The following is a 23,669-nucleotide window of genomic DNA, read 5'->3' on the forward strand; positions in this document are numbered from 1 at the left end:
TCATAATTAGTTGGAAGCAAATAAAGCGATTAAATGTTATATAATAATATGCCCATCAATATAATGATTAATGTACATGCAGTAGAATCAAAAGTGTGAAATTACTTTTGGTTTATATATTTTAACAGAAGAATTGGAAATCGGAATTGTATATTACTTACGAACGGTTTTAAACCTAATGAACTTTAATCCGTTTAGATGAATTAGTTAGATATCTTATTTTAATTTATTTACCGCGTTTCCCATGTAAGAAATTTTTAGGATTGTGCCTTCCTTTAACGCAAAGTAGATTTACAAACTCAATCGTACCCTTTTCAAGGATACAGCAAACCCATTCGGGAGTTCTAAATCTCATCGCCGTGCTGTCCCATGTATATTGATGAATGAATCCGCACCGTCATGTATTTTGAATGTCTAACTCGAACCAGGCAAAACCACTCCAAATCTCCTCTGTCCATCCTGAATTTGAAATTTTTTTCCAGAATAAGGGCAGGAAATTAAGTGACCCAAAGTGGCGGAGAATCCATGCTCCGTAGTGCTTTAAAAAGAGATTCAAAAACACGAAAGGGAAACTTTTCGCTAGCGTGGATTATGGATGTGATTCCCTGAATAAAAACTGCAGGCTTTTCCTGGAACAAGACTGCAAGGTTATAAATATATATATTAGTAAAACAAAACTTGCAAACTTTCATTTTAATTAATCTTCGTGATTAGTTAAATATTCAGGTAACTCTTTCTCATATTGAGCAAAAAGTTAAGTATAATTTTTTAGATGATAATCTAATAAATTTCAAAAATAATAATTTTCAAAATTGTACATTATATGAAAAAAGCATAATAAATTCTTTAGACTGAGAAATAAAATCTGTTTAAATTTTGAGACACTTGTAAGAGTCGATTTTGGGTGAATATAGCGTAAAAAGGTGGGAAAATAAAACAACTAAAACAATAATGTTTGTTTTACTTATTGGTGACACTTTATTTATCACACTGTGTCTATATGTTGAGAAAAGCTATTAGTTACCAGCCAAGTGCATGGTCAAGGCACATACGCTGGGAACCGCCAACTAGCAACATGCAACTGCCAACTTGCAACCTTTCAACCATTATTCTGGCGCAAAAGTGCAAAGCGTTTTTATGCCGGCGATTATTACGCTTGATCCTAAAGCACCGAAGGGTCAATTGATGTTTGTGATGACGCTGAATTGTGTTGATGTTGCTTGTCGTACCCACAGCAACGGCAACAGCAACAGCAACAGCAACAGCAACAGCAACTGCAACAGCGACAGCAATAGCCTGCATCATGCAACAGCATTGTGCGGCTTGCCCGCAATTTGCCTTGGAATTTTAAGCATAGGCGAATATTCCCCATTTTTTTTATTTAATACTTTTTAGATTTTTCGCCTTGTGGTTGCTATTGCTGCTGCCGAAAATTGCATTTCTTGGCTGGCAGCGATGAAGCGTCAGCAGCAATATTCGTTTGCGCTCAAGCCACTTGATATATCACTAGTCGCCGATAATGCCCCGCAGCCAAATTAGGCCATCATCAAAGCCGGCTTTTGATATAGAAATTATTTATAGGCCAAGGAGAAAAACTGAAGGCGGTCGGCAATCGGCAATCGGCAATCGGCAATCGTAAATCTAAAGATCCTTTTCTTAAAAGCTTAATTCCGAACAATTATTATGGACCAGCTGGATCTCCTCCTCATATGAAATTTGATGGGGTCCCGGCCATGTTGCTGCTGTCCAGCGTGTAATTATATTAGCATGATCTATGCCATTACGCGCACACACATATGCGATATGCGGCAATTAGTGCTACGTCCGAACAAGTACAACTATCGACTAAACAATATGGCCAGCGGGCGTTTATAGCCAACGACAGGCCATTATTGACGCCACTCGATGGACTGGCCATCATCGATTGCTGTGGCGGTGGCTCCATGTTGCTGATGTGTCGCTCCTGCTGCTGCTGATGATGCTGCTGCGGCAGCAGCATGCAAATTGTCGGCGGCTTAAACGTTTCGCAAAAGGCCCAAAGGGGGGCGGGAAAGTTGGCCAAACTAAGCTCGAAAAAATATTGAGCGCTGAAATGGCGCCCTCTCAGCTGAAAGTCATAAACACGCACTAATTGCACCCATGATTTGTTGCACACTGCATTAATGGCGCGCGCAGGACCAACAACACACCAGCAACATCGACTCAAATCGATGCCTAATTGCCCATAAATGGCAGTTTTCGTTGGCGACATCAAAGCGTAAAGCTTTCAGCAGCAGCCACAAAAAAAGTCCAAGCTCCCTCTCTGATTTATAAACAAAAATTTAACAACCAAACAGCGAGTTAGGGCATTAAAAATGATGTAGTTGCTGCTGTTGGCATGATGTTGCTACTGCCGTCCCTGCAATTAGGCGCCACTCCTGGCGGGGTGGTCCGCCATGTCGCCAGTGTGGCGATCGATCGATCGATCCATCCCGTCGATATACAAATCGATTGCTTGATCTCTCACTTGCAACAGTAACAGCCGGAGCAGCAACTCCCAGAATACCCAGCAGCACCAGCAACATGAAATGTTGCTCGCGTGGTCAGCGCCAATTACTTAGAGCATATCAATTATATTACGGCAATGCATTGTAAAATAAATGCCCAGAATGATAGCTAGTTGCAGTTGTTGTTGCTGCTGCTGCTGTTGCTGCTGCTGCTGCTGGTTGTAATTGAACTGCGCGTATTGCGAAATTATTATTTTGTGCATTTGCAATTGCAAGTGCCTACTGGCCAGCACTCCCCATCCAACCTCAACCTTCCATCCTGCGTGTCTGCTCATATGTTTTCATTACTTTTGCCCATTATGCGTGTACGTGACGCACAATTTGAAATTGCCAGGAGTCGAGAGTCGGGAGTCGGGAGTTGGAAAAAGGCGGAGGGCTCATAAGCCGGATACCAATACCCGCCATCCAAATGCGCACAATGCTAGCCAGCTCTGACTTGCAGCTCCTCCTTTCGAGCCAGGTCCAACCCAGCGTGGATCGTCGTCTGTTTGTGGCTTTTGTTTGCTGTTCAAGTTTACAATTTTAATGCACTGCCACTTGACTGTTGACAGTGGTGCGTTGCTGTTGCTAGTGTTGCTGTTGTTCCTGTTGATGTTGCTGTTGCTGTTGCTGTTGCTGTTGCTAGTGTTGCTGTTGCTGCTGCGGTGCAGAGTGTGCCTGTGTGTTGGATTATTGATTTTATGCTGTGTATGTGAAGGCAACCTTGCCGGTAGTCGATGGTGTTGCTGCCGTGCTGCTTCGGCTGCATTTAGCTCTCGTTTCGAACATGCCCCGAAATGAAATGCATGTTTATGTTTCCGTTTCTGTTGAAGCCATCACATGCTGATTCATGGTGTTATGGGGATAGCTTTATTATTTTTTTCCAGAACCAAGGTTAGCCAAATATGTAAGTAGAGTGGGAGCTAGGCTGTTGTGGACCAGCATTTTAAACAGCGAAACCCTGTAGCAAAAATATTTTAAAAGCACTTAAGGTTTCTGTGGAAGAAAACATGAATATTTTAGTTTTATTGCAGTCAAGTTAAGGATTAACAAGTTTAATTAAATCAAAAATATACTGAGTAAACTTTTTTAATTATTTAATTAATATAAATATTCAGAATAAAGCAGAAGTTTGATGCGAGTTGAACACCTATTTGTTTTCCCGATTTCAGTCTTTAAAGGCTTATTATATTGTTTCTAGATATTTGAAAAAGTTGTTTAAATTCTTAATTTCCGACAATGGCATTAACAAATCAAGCAAGCGAAAAATCTTAAGAACCAAGTTGCACTTGCATTTTCAACTTCATTATTAGGCATCTAAATTAATAGGCCAAAAATATTTAAGAACGGTCTATACCTGGCAAAATGAAATCTCGACAAGATATTTAAAACATGCACGAAAACACATGAACTACAAGTAAATAATGTGTCGGGAAGTCCATGTTTAATTAGTTGTGTAACCTATTGCTAGCTTAAGCAGGAAATGATTTGTTAAACTTTTAGTACAATATTTTTTTTTTGTAACCATCTCGATTTTAATTTTTCATTCCTAAATCATTTCTTCTACGGAAATCATAAAATTAACATTTTTTTTAGTTAGTATAGTTAGTTTGTTAGTATTTTGATTTGGACGATTTAACACGCGAATTTTTAATTAAAACTACCGAAAATTTGTAGCAACAATAAACTGAGATGATAATCTTTTAGTTAATTTTTGTGCATGATTTTCTTAGATATTCAATGTATGACTCGGAACAAATGATTTCAAATTATCTATTGGTTTTCATAAGTAATTGCCTTTTATTGTTCTCGCACACCTTTTGGTCACCTAGATCTGGTTGACCCAAAACCCATTAAGGGCACCCATAAGGGGCCAGTAATGGATTCCTGGGCTGACATCGTTAGGGTGCAACAATTGCTACAATTGCTGAATATGATTGAAGTACTTTCGAAGGTAACGAGGCAGCAGCGGCGAACATGGCCACCATATCAAACTGGCATCAAACAATTTCAAATGGATCGAATGAGAAATCGACAGAGCTGGCCAATTGCTGCTGGGATGTTGCTGTTGCTGTTGCTGTTGCCATTGCGCGGCTGCTGCTGTTGCTGCAGATGTTGCTGCTTTGTATGCATGCAATGAACGTGATCGGTTGCAATTTCAGCGACTCGAGAACAAAGTGGGCAAAACGAGAGGATCGCGAGTCGATTGGAGAAGATCGGAGAGACAATGTTGCAGACGCACAGGAGCAACATCGACGACGTGGCTCCAATGTTGCTGCCACATTTCACTGGTCCCGATGATTGAAATTCTAAGACCAGAGTCGGAATACTGCATCCGAACTGACTCCCAGACGAAGTCGCAGTCCAAAGTCGTCTGAAGCTGACCTTTTCGCATGAGAATCATCGACGGCAGCTGATGATGGATGCACTGCCAAAGCCAACTTGATCTGGGCCCAAAAGAGCAGCAAAGGAGGAAAGCGGCCTGAGTGCAATGTCAGCCGAAGCTGTCAGTACGTGCAGCTTGTCTTGGGCAATTTAGGTGCGAGGAAAGTTTTTTTCTTCCTCAATAGCTGATTTTTTGCGAGCATTAACTTCACTTAAATTGCTGGTACGTTTTGCTTTTCAAAAGTAAATAAGCTTAAATTATTTTATCTTGTATTTAAATAGTAATATTATACTTCTATAGAAGTATATTGACAATATTTCCAGTAATTGTTTCAGTATTGTTCGTAAATGACAATATTTCCACCAAACGAGAATTTTGTAACCCTCTAGTTAACTTATAAAATTATAATTATAATAATGTATGTTGGCAAGCTACATATATATTCCTATTTTTTTTATAAAAGTTTTATACTAAACTATTTATTACAATTTAAGCAATATTTATATTTTTATATAATAACACTAAATAACAAAAAAATGTATTATACAATTAAAAAGGAATATACATTTTTGAATATTAAACTATTATTTATTTTAAACTTCTAATAACAACGGATAGTGGAAATTATAGCAAACTGGTCCAACATATTTAATTTGGTTTTGATAGTGGAATAGATATCTACTTTTCTTACCATGCACGAACAGTGCACTTATTTAAACTAAAAATGTTCCTGTTTGTGTAACAAGGGTCCACTGTACGCACCACGCGACGGATAATTGCGCTCACCCATCGAAGAGGAAAAAAAAATAAATAAGAAAAGTAAAGAAAAGCCAAGCTGGCACGGAAACTTCTTTGAGTCGTCAATGCTGTCGTTGTTGTCGTTCCATTCCATCGTGGAATTTCACAGCGGAGCATGGAAATTTGTTCGATGGCTTGTCTTTCATAGTCCCTCTGCCTCGCTCCACCATTTTTGTGTTTGTTTGATTTGGATTTGATTTGATTTCCAGGCAGAGTACTTCTATCACACAGCAAAAAATAAAAATACATACAGGAAAGCAAGCTGTCTGAAAATACTTAAAATACATAGAAAGTGAATAAAATTCCATTGTTTTGATTACAAAAACACTTGGTAACTACAATAATTATTATCAATTTAAATTTATACCAATAAAATTTAAAAATATTAGAAATAAATTGTAATAAAGTAATTTTTTTGAACTAAAATGGCAAGTCAAAAAATATTTGCTTAGACTTTAACTAAATAAATAAACCAAGAGCGCACAAATTTTATTTTGTATAAATCTAACTTATGAACTGATCTCCGAAAAAGTCGACCGAGATGTGTTATATGTCGAATTAGATCGTGCTTTTCCCTTAGTGTATACCTTTTACTCCTGCTTACTCTCTCTCTCCCCCCTCCCTTTCCCACACCTGTAAGAACTATTCAAATGGTCTCTCACAGTTTCTTGACCTTTCTTCGTGTGACGCAGTCGCAGTCGCAGTCGACGTCGACGTTCGCAATTGTAACTGCACATGCGCGCGCCTTGTTCCTCTGCTTCCGCCACCCCTCGCTCCGTCCCTTTTCCACCGCCCCCAATTGGCCGCTTGGCAATTTTGCAGCTTTGCGCGACTCCCTCTGCCCCCAGTTGTTGTTCTTGCGGGAAATGCGATTGACGGTAATTGGTTGACGTTTGTCTTATTTAAATTTGTTTTCTTTGCGATTTTCTACGTCGCTGCCTTTGCGCTGCTGCTGCTTTTGATGATTCTTCTGCTGCTGATTCTTCTGCAGCTACTCCCGCCAGATTCTCCCATACTTCAATACCCAGTAAAATGTAGATCGAGTAATATACCATAAAAACTAACCTCAAAAAACCAAATACCATTCCGCGAATTCTTTAGTTTTAATGGTTAAACATTGCACTGTCGTATGCAGTTTTTTATTCTAGCTTATCAATTTTGGTATGAACATAAAATAAATACCACTAATTATAAAATTTTGGTTCAATAAAAATAATACACAAAGGATAAAATAAAAGATAAAATGCCATTTTTACTAAATTGACTCAAAAATAATTAAGACCATACGCCGTTCCGCCTAAAATAGCTTATTTTATTTTTAAAACAAAATATTGGCATGATTTTTATTTTATATATTTTTTTCTTTTTAGTATATATTTTTTTTGGTTAAAGCTATCTCCTTGTCGAACGAACCACAAAAAATACTGTTGCATGTTTTTTTATGCAAACTAAATGAAAATTTCTAAACGCTTCGCAAGAAATACATACCGATAAGAATGGTTTTTTACAGGTAATTTTAAAATCGTTCCCATCACCGAACTTCCAGATCCATTTCTTGTTTCCTTTATGGACTTTTCTCAAGCTGTTCCATACCCATGCCCTCCTCCTTGTTTTCCGATTCAACTTCGTTCTGTGGCGCGCGGCGTGCAACTTTAATTGAAATGAAATGAGTTTCGTCGATTTGTGTTCTAGGAATTTGTTTTTTGATTGTTTTCTTGTAAATTTGAATGATTATCGAGCCAGTTGCAGCAGTTGTTGCAGTTGCAGTTGCAGCATTTGTTGCAGCAGTTGCGCAATTGCTGCAGACGAGCTGGATAAAAAAGAAAACAAAATAAACAAGCCGACGAGCGGAGCGTAATTGCAGATCACATGGATCAAAGACCCTAGGTCTTTATAAATCTACGAGTTGGCTATGTGAGTGCAAGGGAAGTTTGCATTTTTCAGCTCCTCCTCCTCTTTTCTTTACCTCCTGCTCCCCGTTTTTCCTGATCGATAGCCGGGTAATTGAGCTGCGAGAACTTTTAATTGTGTGCCTGTGTCGCGGAAGCGTTTTCGAACTGGGCCAGAATTTCCAAAGCAAAAGCCAATTTGTTACCGCTATATCGCCACGTATCGCTTCCATCGCGATAAAGCTGCAGCGCTAAACGCAGCTACTTCCTCAAGTAAATACTGCATATAAATGTAACACGGACAAAAAATACTGGGCTACTGAGTTAAATTGTGTTTCACCACTGACAAGGTGAACTTTGGTATAAGGTTAATCAACTAATTTTGTAACATAATAAATATACATTTTTATTCCACCGTATTGAGTTCTTTTGAGCTTAGAAAGTCCAGATTTACATTGATTTCTATTTAATTTTTGTTTAATTTTTGAAATAAATGAATTTCAAAATGTTAAAGCTTATAAAATGCGTTCAATTTTAATCATAATTTAAAAAAAAAAATGTATAATGCTCCACAATGCCAATGTTCTGTTTAAAAATATTTAAAAAAATGCAATTTAGTTTGTTGAATTATAAATCTTAAACCATTAAAATACTGATTTTGGTTGAACAAACACGTTTAGATGCATAAATCTGCCTGCAAAAAGAGTAAATCTTAAAAAATAAGTAAATAACTAATTTAGTATTAAATACTACAATTAGTAAAATGTTTTATTTATTTGCGAAATATTTTTTTTCCCAGTGCAAAAGCATAAGAACCGCGGGAAACCGATGGAACCGACCGAGATTGAAACCGAAACTGATGCGTAGTTTAGGGCGATTTACACACAGTTTAAACAGACATCCTGATACAAATCGCCAGTTCTTCTGAGGGGGTGGCATGAGGGAGGGGAGTGGTGCGGCTGGGGGGGATGGAGCAGCTGCAGGTCCAGTCTTCCTGGTGCCATAACTGTAGCAAATGGCCAGGCAACATGCAGGTCCCCCGGACTTAGTCTCAATCTCGGTTCTTGGTTCCCAACCCGCACCTTAACTTTAACCTACTGCAGGCTCATGTCCCTGTTTTGCTACCCTGCTATGCTAGCGACTATATATAATATATTTAAAATGAAAATAATTGCGTTTTAAGCTTAATAAAATGTAGACTTACTTTAAAAAAACTTACCTTACATTCCTTATTTTCAGAAATAAGTAATTAAAATTGTTCGAAAAAAGAAAATATTTATCCAAACAAGAAAGTCGAACTTTATTAGAAGTTCACTTTTTATTGCTTTGTTTAGAAATCTAATGAAACACAAAGATGTTCGAAAGCCTGTCAAGGCTTAAAATACAAATGTTCTTCGGATATATCCGAAAGGGTATGCAGGGTTAAATCGAGCCAGAACTTGAGCCCAAGCCGCACTCGCAGCTTTAAAGATCTTCGGCGTGGGCGTCTGTGGTGGTTATAAATTGCACATTTGATGAGCAGAGAAACGTTTATGGTTCTCCCTGATCTGCAGGCTCTTCCCAATCCACCATTCTACCGAGTCCCCTGAGTCTCCTCTGCCTTTTAGCGCTTGCATGCAGCTGATTAATTGTGCCAACGTCATAAACGTGATGATATCGCAATGCAAGCGCATTTTTCATGTTATTCAATTCGTTGCCCCCAGCTCCAGCACCAAAGCTCCAGTTCCTGGCCCAGCTGCAGCTCTAGTTTTTGCACAGTGAAAAACCATTTTAATTTTTAATGGCTCTTTGTTACAAACATAATGATAGATATTCCGAATAAAACTAAAATAAAATCTTTTTTTATGATACAATAAATAGGATTTATAATTGAAAAAGATATTTTAATACCATAAGAGAAATTGAATTCTCAAATTATAACATTACAACGATTATAAGGTTTCCAATCATCTAAGATTTGATCTGAATTCGTTTTGTTTTTAATATTGAATATTAAATAATTTTCTCCGTGTACGTACAATGTATTTGCATAGCGCTTTTATGCGGCATTACGAAAGACTAAAGCAACGAACTCGCGTGGCAGCCTTTCGATATTGCAACTAATTACCAGCATTAACGCAATTTCGTCTTCATAAACACTCGGTTCCGCATTGCTCCCTCACTCCTGATCACCCCTGATCACCCAAAACCCCCAGCAATTGAGATTTAATTCGATTCTTTGCCCAAACGCGGACAGGTGTCTATGGGGCAGGTGTTTCGGCTCATTGTCTGCGGCCAGGAAGCATTTGGCATGCGTTCATTTATTTAAACTGATTTTTTTTACGCTCTGCGTTTTCCTTTTGTTTTTGAAAAACTGCGCAATTTTCATTGATTTTGGTCAGAGCTGGATTGTTGCTTTTGCTGTTATTGGCACCTTTTACGGTTTAGTTAGCAGTGTATTTAGACATGTGAGATCACTTCGAATATTATGGTGGCTCCGTGTCGGGAATGTATAATTTCTAGTGAGCTTCTCGTGGTGTATAGAAAATTGTTTTACTTATATGAAATATTTTAAATTTCAGTCACAGTCTTCTCGGGTTTCTAACATGTAGGTTTATTACAGTAAATTGTTACGCAGTGGCCATATTTATATTGGAAAAGTATAGTTGACTATTACGCTTTATATATTTTAAATGCAGCAGAAGTGCATAAATGAGTCAAAACTCAAGAACGCATCCATCTCTATTAACACATAGTAAATTAAACAATGCTAATAAAAGTATAAAATATATTTTTTGGCTGATTTCTTATTTATGTGATAAGAGTTTATGCCAAGCTCTCTAAAAATTATAAAGCTGCCTTTGAATGCCTTAAACAGTTAAAAATAAGTAATTATACTATACTTCTTCTTACCTTTATAAGCCGCTGAAACATTATAACCCACAATAAGTAAGTTATTGAAATTTTATCTCCTCCGTTTGAAGCCCCCTAATTTTTCACCTGCTTACGGACAATCGCTTATGGTCAGATCAGGTTATTATTGAGTCGATTTCCAGGCCGTTAAGCTTTCATTGGATAGTTTAGCCGCCCACACTTTGGAATCAAGACAACTTTCAACGCTCGAGATTGTTTTGCATATACATTTATTTTTCTGAGACATTTATTTAGACACAAATACAAGTTATATTATAGTTTTACATATATGTGTGTATATATACTCCCTATTTATAGGCCATATAAGCTGGATAATACAACTAAAATGTACAGACTAAACGACTAAGACAATGCGATTGCAATTGCGATTGCGAGCAGATTATGGGGAAGTGGGTATTTAGGGGTTTCGAGGGGCGTTGTGGGAAGTATCTGGCTCCGAGCAAACTAATTACTAAACAAGAGTTGTTCGATTATGGTTTAATTGCATTCAATCAACAGTTTGCACAACATTTAAATTATGAGGAGGAAATTCATTGCATTAATTTATAAATTCATTTTAGCTAGCTGTAAGTGTTGCATAACATTCTCTAAATGATTGATATATGGTTGCTTGATAATATTGACTTACTATTAGTTACATTTGCCTTTTCGCTATCCTGTTAAAAACAGTACGCTTTAAATATATATAAGTATCTCGTTTGTAGACAACTAATTTTTGTCGATTTTAGAGTTTGTTTTGTGAATTTTTTCTGAATAGCGTAAATGGCTTTCGTTTAATTTGAAAATGTTTCGCAATAATTATTAAATTAAACATAAAATTAAAATCACAATTTTATAGACTTGATGTGTGGTGTACGTGTGTGTTGCATTGCGTATGTGGGGGATTGTAGTGTGTTTCTGTGTGTGCTGGCAGCCTTTCGTTTTCGGGGGTTCCATCCGGTCGAAATATTCTCGTCAAATACTTCATTGGAATCTGGTTTTAAAGCATAATTCTGGGCGTAGCAGGGAAAGGCACAATTCAATGTTAATTAAAATTGCTGCTGCAGGCTAAATGGTGAAAGCTGCAACGTGGAGGGGGAAGAACCATTAGTTGGACGTTTGAAATGTTTGTTTAGTTTGTTGCACGAATTTAATAAGCGCAAAAAACAGAAAAAAAACAGAAAAAAAAAAAAAACAATCAAAACGCAGCACGATTTGCATGGCTATTCAACTCACCTGCAGGAACACACACAGCGTGCCAAAAGTTGTAGTTGCTCTTCTTTTATTGTGTTTTATTTTACTTTTCTGTTTCTGTTTCTGTTTCTGTTTTGTGGGGGTCGATGGCAGCTAGAAACGAGTTGGCAACGAATCATCATCATCATCATCATTATCATCATCATCATCATCATCATAATCATCATCATCGTGCTGCTACTTCCTCGTCGTCATCCTGGAGATACATCCATGCCACAATCCTACAGATACAGCGTCGCCTGCTGCCGCTGATCGAAGTGATGGATGTAGAGCTTTTTCTTTGACTTCTCCTTGGACGGACGCAGATCCCAGACCAGATTGGACAGACTTCTGGGCCGGGACAGGCGGCGTGTCTTCTTCTCGGGCAGCTTGTTCGAGTCGCCCGAAGTCCGGCCTCCGCTGCGGGACGAGTCCAGCGTACCCTCTCGCGGATTGTGGTGGTTGTTGCTGCTGGAGCTCCGGCTGTGGGGCAGTGGCAATGGCAGGGGATGCGGGCTGGACAGGTAGCCGTGCACGTTGAGGATGCTGCCGCACTTGAGCACCACATCCGGCGGAGTGCCCGGCGTGGCCGGAGCTCCCGACGCAGTTGCTCCTGGTCCACCCGGTCCACCTCCAGCTACTGATGACTTGCCGTGGGCTGAGATCGTCGGCGGCGTCACGGAGGAGCAGTTGTTGTTGTCCGGCGTCAGCTGCAGGCTGCTGAGACTCTTGTACCTAAGGGTGATCAAAAGCCAAGGGAGTTATATATATGTCTGAGCCTGTACTTCAATAATTAATAACATTTTACTGCTGATTTAAGGTTACATTTTAAAAATTAAGTTGTCATTGCACACACAGCCAAAATATAACTTTAAAACACACTTTTAATTATTAAGTAAGATGCGTTAAAATTTAATAAATAAATAATTATTTGAGTCGATTATGTTTTTTGCTTTTTCTCTTATTTTAATGAGTTCAAAATTTTCAGTTTTTTTTATTTAGTTATTTGAAAAACTAGTCTGTTACCCATTTTATTATGCATTTATCGGCATTTAAGTATTAAACAATTTTCTAATAATTCATTGTCACCTTCCGATGAACATTAAAAAAATAGCTTTCTCTGTGTTTAAATTTAAGTTGATTATTTGTTTAATTAATTTAGGGTAGCATTTTTAATACTGATTTCATTTACAGTTCTTTATTTGGCATGTCGATCCCTTAATAAAGTTTCTGTCCATGTTCTGAAGAAATTTAGCATTCATTCATTATTTTTTGTGACCTCTTTTTATACATGTTGATTTTCAATTAAATATAAATAATATATCTGACCGATTAGATTTATCTGTATAAGAGTATATCTACTGAACATTTCAAAACTTATTTTGGGTATTCCTAAGCTAAATTGATCGGCTCACCTGATGTGAAATAGCGGCGACTGTGGCTCCAGGGCCTCCTTGCTCGGCAGATGGTTGTTGGGCGTCAGCACCTTGCCGTGATGGGGATGCGGATGTGCGTGCACACTGGCGTGCGGATGGGAATGCGGATGCGTGTGCGGATGCGGATGTGAGCCGTGCGAACCGTGCGAACCGTGGGAACCGTGATGGGCAGCGGCCACCGCTGCAGCCGCCGCATTGGCCACCGCATTGGCCGTGTTCCCATTGGGAGTCGGCGGCTGCTGCTGCTGCGCCTGCGCATGACCGTGACTGTTACTGTGGGCGTGGCTGTGACTATGGCTGTGGCTGTGACTGTGACTGTGACTGGTGCTGTGGGTGGTGCCCGTGGAGTTGCCGTTGCTGCTGCTCCCAGCACTGTGGGCGTTCTTGATGTAAAGCTTTGGTAGAGTGGGACGCTGGCGCTTCTCCGCCGGCTTCTTGCCCGGAATCGTTTCGATGGGCGGCGGCACCGGCTTGATGTCCTCCTGAATATGGCCGTGGTGATAGTGGTTCACCAGGTGGTGTTGATGATGATGATGGTGACTGGGATGGTGACCCCCGATCCCGCCCCCGCCCCCGCCCCCACCACTGCTACTGTGCTTGTTGGACTCCAGGCTGCTGTAGTTGTTGTTGCCGGAGGTGGAGGCCTGCTGGTGAGCGGGAGCCCGAATGAGACTGCAGTAGTTGCCGCTGCCGCTGTCCGTGTGGTGCGACCGCAGCGTGGGCGACTCGCAGATGGGCTCGAAGCGGGCCAAGCCCTTCGACAGCGGCGTCAGGCCCCTCACATAGTCGTATATATGATCGATCTCGTTGTACTCCTCGGCGATCTCGCTGCTGCTGAGGGCCATCTGCTGCTGCTTGGACCACGAGTCACAGCTGGCACTCTTGCGCAACACATACCCGCTTTCCGCCAGTCCGCTGGCCATCCCAGCCGCCGACGGCAGCATCACCACCGGCAGCCTGCCCCCGTTGCGGCTGTTGAACTTGGAGTCCTTCTTCTCCTTCTCGCTCAGCTTGAGATCGACGATCTGCAGGCGATCGCGTGCATCGGCCAGCAGACGCTGCGCCTTGTCCAGGAATCGCGAGTACTCGATGAAGTGCTCCAGCTGCTCCATGTTCTTGGCCCGCTGCAGCTTGATCTTGGCGTTCAGCGGCACCGGCACCAAATCCGTGTCCTTCTGCAGCGGCAGGGCGAAGATCCTGTCGATCTCCACGCAGCCGAGAAGTCGCAGCTCGGGCACAAAGGGCTGCTTCAGGCCCTTGGGCGCACTGCCGTGGACGAGTCTGCGGATTGGAGATCAAAGATGGTGGTTAATATATAGTTCATATATAATTGACATATCATTAAAATATAAATGTGGTTAAATGTAAAATAATCTTCTCAATATTTCAATTTAGTCAAATTTGGTTATAAGACCCTGTTTGATGTAAGACTAATAAATAAATTATTGTTATAGAAAGAATAATAAATGGTAAAATAAAATGAAATTTAAAAAATCAAGTAAAAGTAGCATTAAATACAGCAATTCCTCATAATCATTGGACTAAATCAATTCCTAAAATTACTATTCCAGGTTAAGTATATCATTAAATCCGTATCAATATTTAAGGATAACCCTTCTATTTCAGGTTATATAAGCCCTGGAATATATATACAAACTAAATATTCTACTAAACTACTAAACTACTAAGTAAAATCTGAGTTATACTTTTACAGAAACATTGAAAACAAAACATACTAGTTCCCATCCCAACATTGTATGTTTTAAATTAATATTTTTTTAGCCTTCCGAATTCGTGTTCCGGGGTGATAAAATATGCTTTATAATCTAAAAATTGTGTACTTATTCTATTGTAGAAAAGGCAATATATAGCTTAGAATGGTTTCATTTAAATTTAAGGAACTAAGTGGTCCTTAAAGATGATTTAAGTAAGTTTCCTCCTAAACCAAAACTAATGACTTAAAACTTGAATGAGCTTTACATAAATTGATCTCAACACTCACCTCACAATGACTGGCATCCGCTTGAGCAGCAGATTCTTGACGGTGTGCACACCGCTGATGCTGTCCTCCCTGGCGATCGGCGAGAACTTGGCTTTGGTATCGAGTGGCAGATTGATGATCTCGTCCTTGATGTTGCGGCACTGCAGGTACTTCCCGTTGTCGTTCATGGTGGTCAGCAGCTCGCCGGCGTGGATGGTGCGGTTCATCTGCTGGCAGCGGAAGGTCTCGCGCACCAGGACCCGGGCATTGCGTCGCCGCGACAGCTCCAGCACGGAGTCGATGCAGCGCGTGGAGCGGCCATCCTCGCTGAGGAGCTCGAAGTAGCCGCCGTAGGTCTCCGGGATGAGCACCTTGGCGCCCACGTTGGTGGGCTTGCGACCCTCCTTGATCTTGATGGGCTGGGCCAGGATCTGGTACTTCTTGCCGGCGCTCAGGAAGAGGGCGGTGCTCTGCAGCGAGGGGGCCGACAGGGTGGGCACACCCAGGGCCTGGTGTTGGCCCTTGAGGATCTTGGCCACCGCCGGCAGCGGCTGCTTGGAGAAGTCGCGCAGGTAGACGGGCGTGGCATCGCCAAAGCGGGAGGCGGCCAATATGATCTGGCCGTCGGTGGCGGCCATGTCGCGGTTGAAGAACGAGAGCAGCTTGCTGCGCGCCAGTTGCACATTAAATGAGAGTAAGTTTCATTGGACTGGCTGCGGATGCAGTTGCTCCCCGCCGACGGCTCCCTGCTCGCTGTCCAACTCTTCCTGCAGATCCTCCTGCTGCTGCTGCTGCTGCTGCTGCTGCTGCTGCTGCTCCTGGTCCTCTGCCTCCTCCTCCTCCTCCTCCTGGTTGGCGTTGATCTGATCCTCGAGAGCACGTCGCTTGGCCAGCTCCCGGTGGCGCAATCTGAGCAGCTGGGCGCCGCGACTGCAGCAGGCGTGCTTGATGTCCTCCTCGTGGGCGGATGCTAGTCCGGTCTGGTCAGGATAGAGATCCTGGTTCGGGCCCTGGTACGTCAGCAGTCGCGTGGATGTCTGCAGAGCGTAGTTGAGATACTGCATTCGGTTCGATTTCCTCCTCCTCCGCTGGCCACAGTGTGCGAATGGTCCTTTTTTCAGCCTTCACTTTTCCAGTGGGTAAGCTGCTCTCCTCCCAGTTCTTTGTCCTGCAAAAAACCACAAAAAATGAGCGAACATTAATCAATGTAAGACCCCATTCACAAAAGCAAGGATATATAGTTATGTCTGGGGAAAAGCAGCTCACAAAATATGCAAGAGTGCACAATCCCGCGCAAGAGAAATTAAAACTAATGAAAAAACCAGACAGGAAGCAAACTTCGGCAAGCGGAAGCTTATATACCCTTGCAGCTATTGCAGAAATTAAATATTTTTTAATACATTTCAATTTCAAATTATATGCGTATGTGCTTAAAAACATTGAAGCTTTTGAATATTTTCAACTCAATTAATCGATCTTTTCTAAGGCAGCTATTTGATACTGTTTTCCGATTTGAATAAAATTAAAAATGGTATTCTATGTTTTTAAACCATTATTATAGATAAAAGAAATAAAACAAAAATTAGCTTTTTTACAACAAAATTTTGTTAATAAAAGGTACCCAAACAGACTGTAGAATTTTTTTAATTTTGTGGAGCAGAAAATGTGTTCCGTACAAGAGCACAATACTGCCTGAATTTCCAGTGGTGGAAAAAATAATAAAAACGACAAATTCATTCATCTGCACCTAAAAGCCAATTCCTAAATATGTAGACAAGTTCTTGACTTCAAACTAACAACACGTAGATCATTGATATCCATACTTTTCTGTTTCTTTTATTAATAGCCTTGATTACTTGCAGTGTGTAGCAAATTTATGGCTAGCCACATGTTTGGGCTGAAAGATAAAATAGAAACGCGACCGATTTACACCGAAATTGCAGCTTAGAATCAGTTTATTTCGAAAATATAGGTATAATTAAAGTACTTTAGGGTAAGTTAAGCATAATTTAAAATTTGGTGAAAATTCGTTTTCGAATACAACTTTTATTCTAAAAATGGGTCGCAAAGTGCAGTACACTACACTGCAGTACAGAGCTACATATTAAAATAAATATCATAAAGAAAAGGAAAACAAAAGGTTAAACAATATACTATATTTTTAAATGAATGCACTGCTAAGGAAGAAATTAGTTTTTGGTTATCTTTTTACCAAGACGGCGAAGACCTTTTAACTACTTCAATCGAAACAGATTTATTTAAATCTCTTAAATCATCGATGACATTAGTTTCCTGTTGCTTAATAAAAAAAAGGCTATTTGAGAAGGTTTGAAGAAACCCTCGGCAATGAAAGTTATATTTATAGCTTATATAAATACGGAAAAGCTACTGTTTAATGCCAAGCAAGCCAAAACAGGGATAACGTGTTGCGATCTAACAAAACTGAAAATTATTTGTTTGAATATGGTGGTAAAACGTAAACTAGGCGCCCAAAGACTACTATTCTCCATGGGAATCACACAAGAACTCCTTTTCAAATGTTACTGGCAATATCGTGATAGAAAGTTTTTATTTAGCTTTGGAAAAGACAGCTTTGAGTAAGACAAGGATCTAAATTACAAATTCAGGCAGGATAATGACCCTAAACATATTTAAGCCCTCATTAAAAAGTTTTCCCAGGAAAAAATATTTCACTTTTTAGAGTGGCCGGTCAAATTTGTTATAAAACTTTCAAGGGGTCCTTACAAATGAATTCTGTATCCTTAAATTCGAATAAAAACAAAAAAAATTAAATTAAATTACAAGAAATTGAGTGGTGTGTCAAAATTATTATAACATTTTGCAATATCTGCAAGGGTATATAAACATCAACTTGCCGAAGTTTGCTTCCATTCTGGTTTATTTTCTTTGTTGTTTGTATGATTTCATAAATGACAACATTGGTATTCCGATATTTCACGAAATAGATATGCTTATTTCGTAGATTGTTCCATTAGTAACTTAAGGAAATAATCTTAGAGAGTAAACTAAGCTGTCACAAAGATACCAGATAAATGCGCACACATTTTTGCTACCCAGTGGACATTAGCTAAATGAAATGTTGGCAACAAATTTCTCCCCCCTTGGTTCGAAGTTGAAATATTCCTGTGTCCGCAGATCAGCTCTTCAAGTTCTCACACAGGGAAATACGTATGCATAAAGACACCGATACAACGACAGGGTGTTATTTATGAGGGCCATAAAGTAAGGAAGAAGACTTTAACTGAAGAAATGGCAAAGTGCACAAAATGAAAATGCAAGCTACAGGGGAACGTGCATATAGAATAGACAAGACGACTCTGCGACAATGCCAAACATGCCATTAACAAAAGGGAGGCGGAGTCTGCGGAGGAGGACTTGGCCATGGGCCAACAGCCTGCGGGCCAACAAATGGCAAGACATTAAAAGTACTTAAAGGATATTTGCATATTTTATGGCCAAACATAAATGCGGCTGATTACGAGACGTCGTGAAGTGGGATGTTGTATTGCGTGGTCTGCTGGCAGTGTTGCCCAACTACACATTACAGAAATTGGCTAAAATTTGCATTATATATGTGTAGCTATGCAGTGATAAAATTATTGGCTGTACTTTTGAAAAGCCCCAACGCACGACCATTTTCCAATTGTCTTGATTATGAATAAATAGGTCAAAGTCTGCAACGAGATTTCTTGAAAAACAAGTGTAAGAACAGTTTTTGGTTTTAAAAATTTTTATACCCTTGCAGAGGGTATTATAATTTCAGTCAGAAGTTTGCAACGCAGTGAAGGAGACATCTCCGACCCTATAAAGTATATATATTCTTAATCAGCATCACTAGGCGAGTAGATCTAGCCATGTCCGTCTGTCCGTCTGTCCGTCCGTCTGTCCGTCCGTCTGTCCGTCTGTCCGTCCGTTTCGACGCAAACTAGTCTCTCAGTTTTAAAGCTATCTGCATGAAACTTTCCCAAAAGTTGTCTTTCTATTGCAGGTAGTATATAAGTCGGAACGAGCCGGATCGGACGACTATAGCATATAGCTCCCATAGGAACAATCGGAAAAATAAATGAAAAAAAATTATAACGTTAATATTTAATGAGATATTGACCAAAATAGTCATTTAAAAAAAAAACCAAACAGAAAATAATAACAAAAACTAATATTTTGTTTTACAAAAATCGTAAGCGGTGCTCTTTTTTATTCCCACCCAAAAAAACTTATGCTGCTGACTAAAATATGATCGGGCGTTGGGGGTTTTCGGAAGTTTATCCGAAATTTTGTAACATTTTTGACCAAGTTCAAAGTAAACTTTTTAGCAAAGAATTTATATGATTTGATCTAAAAAAGCTAGTTTGTCAGCTCTGATTGCTTGCAATATTGGCCCATTATGCCAATGGTACCTTGGGCGGGGGGATGGATATGGAATTCTAATGTGTGGGATTCACTTCAGTAAATTAGTTGGCAATTAGCAAAGTGACCGCACCTGCTGCTGTGCTATCCTAACGATTTTACCGATTCTGCCTGCCAATGGACTTGAGCCTCCCTTTGCCCGGAAGAACATTCATCTCTAATTGCTTTCCTATTTCAATTGGAGCGAGGCTGGAAGTCAGTAGCCGTAGAAACCCAGGCAGCATCAGCAGTTGTGGCCATAAAGAGGCAGCCATAAAGCATTTAACGAGGCCTGGGGGAGGGACTGCAACCCTCCTGCCGAAATGAAATGCATCTGCGGTCATTATTGGGTCATAATACAATAACCCGGAACTTTAGTTGCTCCGCAACTCTTATTACATGTTTTTTACCCTCCGGCTGAGGCATGCTAACGGTTAACGGATTTTTTAGAGCTACAAACGGAACGACTTTTCCGGGATTATTGAAAACAAGAAAGAAAGTAAACTTCGGCAAGCCGAAGTTCATATACCCTTGCAGCTATTGCAATAATTAAACATTTTTGAAAACATTAAAATTATGATTTACTGCGTATATGTTTAAAAACATTGAAGCTATGATGATTTGCAGCTCAATTATTTGATAGTTATTTTATATATTTTTATTGTTCCTATGGGAGCTATATGATATAGTCGTCCGACTTTGATGAAACTTAAACCGTAAATTGGAAATATTTAACCATTACTAAATGTCGAAGAACTAAACAAAAAATTAAAAAACAGAAAAGTTATAATTTTTTTTCATTTATTTCTCCGATTGTTCCTATGGGAGCTATATGATATAGTCGTCCGACTTTGATGAAATTTAAACCGTAAATCGAAAATATTTAACCATTACTAAATGTCGAAGAACTAAACAAAAAATTAAAAAACAGAAAAGTTATAATTTTTTTCATTTATTTTTCCGATTGTTCCTATGGGAGCTATATGCTATAGTCGTCCGATTTTGATGAAATTTAAACCATAATTCTGAATTATTTAACCATTGCTATATGTCGAAGAACTAAACAAAAAATTAAAAAACAGCAAAGTTATAATTTTTTTTCATTTATTTTTCCGATTGTTCCTATGGGAGCTATATGCTATAGTCGTCCGATCCGGCTCGTTCCGACTTATATACTACCTGCAATAGAAAGACAACTTTTGGGAAAGTTTCATGCAGATAGCTTTAAAACTGAGAGACTAGTTTGCATATAAACGGACGGACAGACGGACAGACGGACAGACGGACATGGCTAGATCGACTCGCCTAGTCATGCTGATCAAGAATATATATACTTTATAGGGTCGGAGATGTCTCCTTCACTGCGTTGCAAACTTCTGACTGAAATTATAATACCCTCTGCAAGGGTATAAAAAAGCCCCTGGTAAATTAAGTTTGCAATGAACTTTTATTATTTTAGGATACAAATTAGACAAGAAAGAAAGCAAACTTCGGCAAGCCGAAGTTCATATACCCTTGCAGCTATCGCAAGAATTAAATATTTTTGAAAACATTAAAATTATGATTTACTTGCGTATATGTTTAAAAACATTGAAGCTATGAAGATTTGCAGCTTAATTTTTTGATTGTTCTTTTATATATTTTCATTATTTGTATAGGAGCTATATGATATAGTCGTCCGATTTTGATGAAATTTAAACCATAATTCTGAAATATTTAACCATTGCTATATGTCGAAGAACTAAAAAACAAATTAAAAAACAGCAAAGTTATAATTTTTTTCAATTATTTTTCCGATTGTTCCTATGGGAGCTATATGCTATAGTCGTCCGATTTTGATGAAATTTTAATCATAATTCTGAAATATTTAACCATTGCTATATGTCGAAGAACTAAACAAAAAATTAAAAAGCAGCAAAGTTATAATTTTGTTTCAATTATTTTTCCGATTGTTCCTATGGGAGCTATATGCTATAGTCTTCCGATTTTGATGAAATTTTAACCATAACTCTGAAATATTTAACCATTGCTTTATGTCGAAGAACAAAACAAAAAATTAAAAAACAGCAAAGTTATAATTTTTTTTCAATTATTTTTCCGATTGTTCCTATGGGAGCTATATGCTATAGTCGACCGATTTTAATGAAATTTAAACCGTAAATCGGAAATATTTAACCATTATTATATGTCGAAGAACTAAACAAAAAATTAAAAAACAGCAAAGTTATAATTTTTTTTCATTTATTTTTCCGATTGTTCCTATGGGAGCTATATGCTATAGTCGTCCGATCCGGCTCGTTCCGACTTATATACTACCTGCAATAGAAAGACAACTTTTGGAAAAGTTTCATGCAGATAGCTTTAAAACTGAGAGACTAGTTTGCATATAAACGGACGGACAGACGGACAGACGGACAGACGGACAGACGGACGGACAGACGGACATGGCTAGATCGACTCTACTAGTGATGCTGATCAAGAATATATATACTTTATAGGGTCGGAAACGTCTCCTTCACTGCGTTGCAAACTTCTGACTGAAATTATAATACCCTCTGCAAGGGTATAAAAATACATGTACACTTTTTTTCCTCTGTGTGTGTGTGTGTGTGTGTGTGTGTGAGTGTGTGGAAATGTCAGGCGTACACCTTTGCAACTTGCTTTTGTTTAGTGGATCTGCTTTCCAATTAATTGCGAGACAAAGAGTGAGACTGCAACACGGTCGGCAATTAATTTTCACCATGGAAAGTACCTTTTCCTGGAGCAGGAAAACACACACACGGACCCAAGGAGAGCGACTGCCAGTTGCCAATTCTCACGCTCAACGTGGCCGAAAGCCTTTGTAACTTATGTGGAAACGTGACATTTTCTCGGCTACTGGACAAAAATTGATGCCGCCGAGCCGTCTTAGCGAGCTGGAGAGGATTGGTCCAGCATCGGCAATAGCTGTAGCTGTTGCTGTAGCTGTAGCTGTAGCTTTAGCTAAAACTAAAGCTGAAGCTGCAGCAACTGTCTTGTTTCCTGGCCCGTACGTGTCTGGATTTTTCTCTCGTTTTTATTGCGGCTTCGGTTGGCTTTTTGTTGGTTTTGATGTCACACAATGACACAGTTTTTCACGTGCGGAGCGCTCGTAATTTGTATTTGGCCTCGTCTCGCATTTAAGTTGATCTCATCGAAAATGTCTTAATTAATTTGCACTGGAAAGTGGCACAAAAGCAGCTGCCCCAAGATCCAGGAAAGATGTACAAAAAAATCGGGGAAAAAAAAGCTGTAAGAAACTCACTTAATTTATGACTGACACGACACAAGATGACTTGGCATGAAGCCCGACAAAAGGTTTATTATTTATTCCTTTATTTTTTTTTTTTTTTGCGGAATCCTTTTCAACATCCTGTCTGCCTGTTGCTATTTGTTGTGCCTGCTTCCTGTGCAACGCGCCAAGAGCCACCGCCCCCAAGGGGCCTCAAAAAACACTTGAGCAAATGAAGCCCCCAAAGAGTCAATATGTGTGAGCGAGGGGAGTTATTATGCACATGTGTACATATGCTTATGAAAAATATGTAACCCAAGACGGAGCTCGAGCACATAATGAGATACCTAGCACACGCAAAATATGTAAAAAAAGAACTGAAAAAATCGAGAACGAAACGGAAAGCTTTGAAAAAAGAAAAGGAATCGCCGCAGGCCTAGCCGACTAACCGATACTCTCTAATGGTTTTTCTTCTTTTCAATTTTCTACTTTGAAATTGTAATAAGATTTAAGAATTTGTATACCAAGTTGAAATACAAAAATTTGTAAGCATCAAAGTTCGGTTATTATGGGTACTAATTTAAATATAGGTGATATTGTTTTTAGTATTTAATTTAATATATTAATGCAAAAATGTTTTAGCACTTACAAATGTTCTTCCACCAACAATAAACTAAATGTAACCAAAAACAGCATAACTAATGGAAGAAAAAAGAAAGTCTTGTTATTGGAATTTGCATTTCAGCTTCACATGTGGTAAGCCCGTTGGTACAACTCGAAAATCCTTTTTGCTACCCTTTCGGCACAAGCTGCAGGCGAAAAAGCGGGCAAGTGCGATAAAAGCCACGTCAAAAGGATTAGGGCAGTGCAGC

At 39.4% G+C, this 23,669-nt stretch overlaps 3 protein-coding genes across 6 annotated transcripts in view; all 3 read right to left on the reverse strand.

Annotated features, from left to right (window-relative positions):
* Positions 1 to 3,425: 3,425 nt before the first annotated feature.
* LOC121466840 lies at positions 3,426 to 7,876 on the reverse strand. Its single transcript, XM_041707387.1, has 3 exons — positions 7,676 to 7,876; positions 7,198 to 7,359; positions 3,426 to 3,521 (listed from the first exon to the last, which is right to left on the reverse strand). Exons 1-3 carry the CDS (start codon positions 7,829 to 7,831, stop codon positions 3,513 to 3,515), a joined length of 327 nt encoding a protein of 108 aa, XP_041563321.1. The 5' UTR covers positions 7,832 to 7,876; the 3' UTR covers positions 3,426 to 3,512.
* Positions 7,877 to 10,703: 2,827 nt separating this feature from the next.
* LOC108145149 lies at positions 10,704 to 15,778 on the reverse strand. The gene is made up of 4 exons (XM_041707514.1): positions 15,162 to 15,778; positions 13,139 to 14,440; positions 11,727 to 12,458; positions 10,704 to 11,572 (listed from the first exon to the last, which is right to left on the reverse strand). The coding sequence occupies exons 1-3, from the start codon at positions 15,776 to 15,778 to the stop codon at positions 11,966 to 11,968; spliced, it is 2,412 nt and encodes an 803-aa protein (XP_041563448.1). The 3' UTR covers positions 10,704 to 11,572; positions 11,727 to 11,965.
* A 63-nt stretch (positions 15,779 to 15,841) lies between these two features.
* The window catches only part of LOC108145150 (homeobox protein abdominal-A homolog), a 93,313-nt gene continuing 85,485 nt past the window's right edge, over positions 15,842 to 23,669 (reverse strand). For all 4 annotated transcript variants that reach the window (XM_017270366.2, XM_017270365.2, XM_017270364.2 and 1 more), the window contains one exon: positions 15,842 to 16,308. In XM_017270366.2, the coding sequence (XP_017125855.2) occupies positions 15,842 to 16,204 (363 nt within the window). In that variant the 5' untranslated portion in view covers positions 16,205 to 16,308. The remainder of the gene's footprint in view (positions 16,309 to 23,669) is intronic.

This window comes from Drosophila elegans, unplaced genomic scaffold (genome assembly GCF_018152505.1).
Source record: "Drosophila elegans isolate 14027-0461.03 unplaced genomic scaffold, ASM1815250v1 contig_133, whole genome shotgun sequence".
Taxonomy (NCBI): Eukaryota; Metazoa; Arthropoda; class Insecta; order Diptera; family Drosophilidae; genus Drosophila; species Drosophila elegans.

Bases quoted from the DNA above. Each gene is read 5' to 3' on its own strand.
- LOC121466840 (XM_041707387.1), bottom strand. From the start codon at position 7,831: ATGGAAGCGATACGTGGCGATATAGCGGTAACAAATTGGCTTTTGCTT. The intron at 7,360-7,675 runs GTAAAGAAAAGA...TTTCAATTAAAG, and splicing joins GGAAAAACGGGGAGCAGGAG to TTGCACGCCGCGCGCCACAG.
- LOC108145149 (XM_041707514.1), bottom strand. From the start codon at position 15,778: ATGGCCGCCACCGACGGCCAGATCATATTGGCCGCCTCCCGCTTTGGC. The intron at 14,441-15,161 runs GTGAGTGTTGAG...TCCAATCCGCAG, and splicing joins CGGATGCCAGTCATTGTGAG to ACTCGTCCACGGCAGTGCGC. The intron at 12,459-13,138 runs GTGAGCCGATCA...GATCACCCTTAG, and splicing joins TCGCCGCTATTTCACATCAG to GTACAAGAGTCTCAGCAGCC.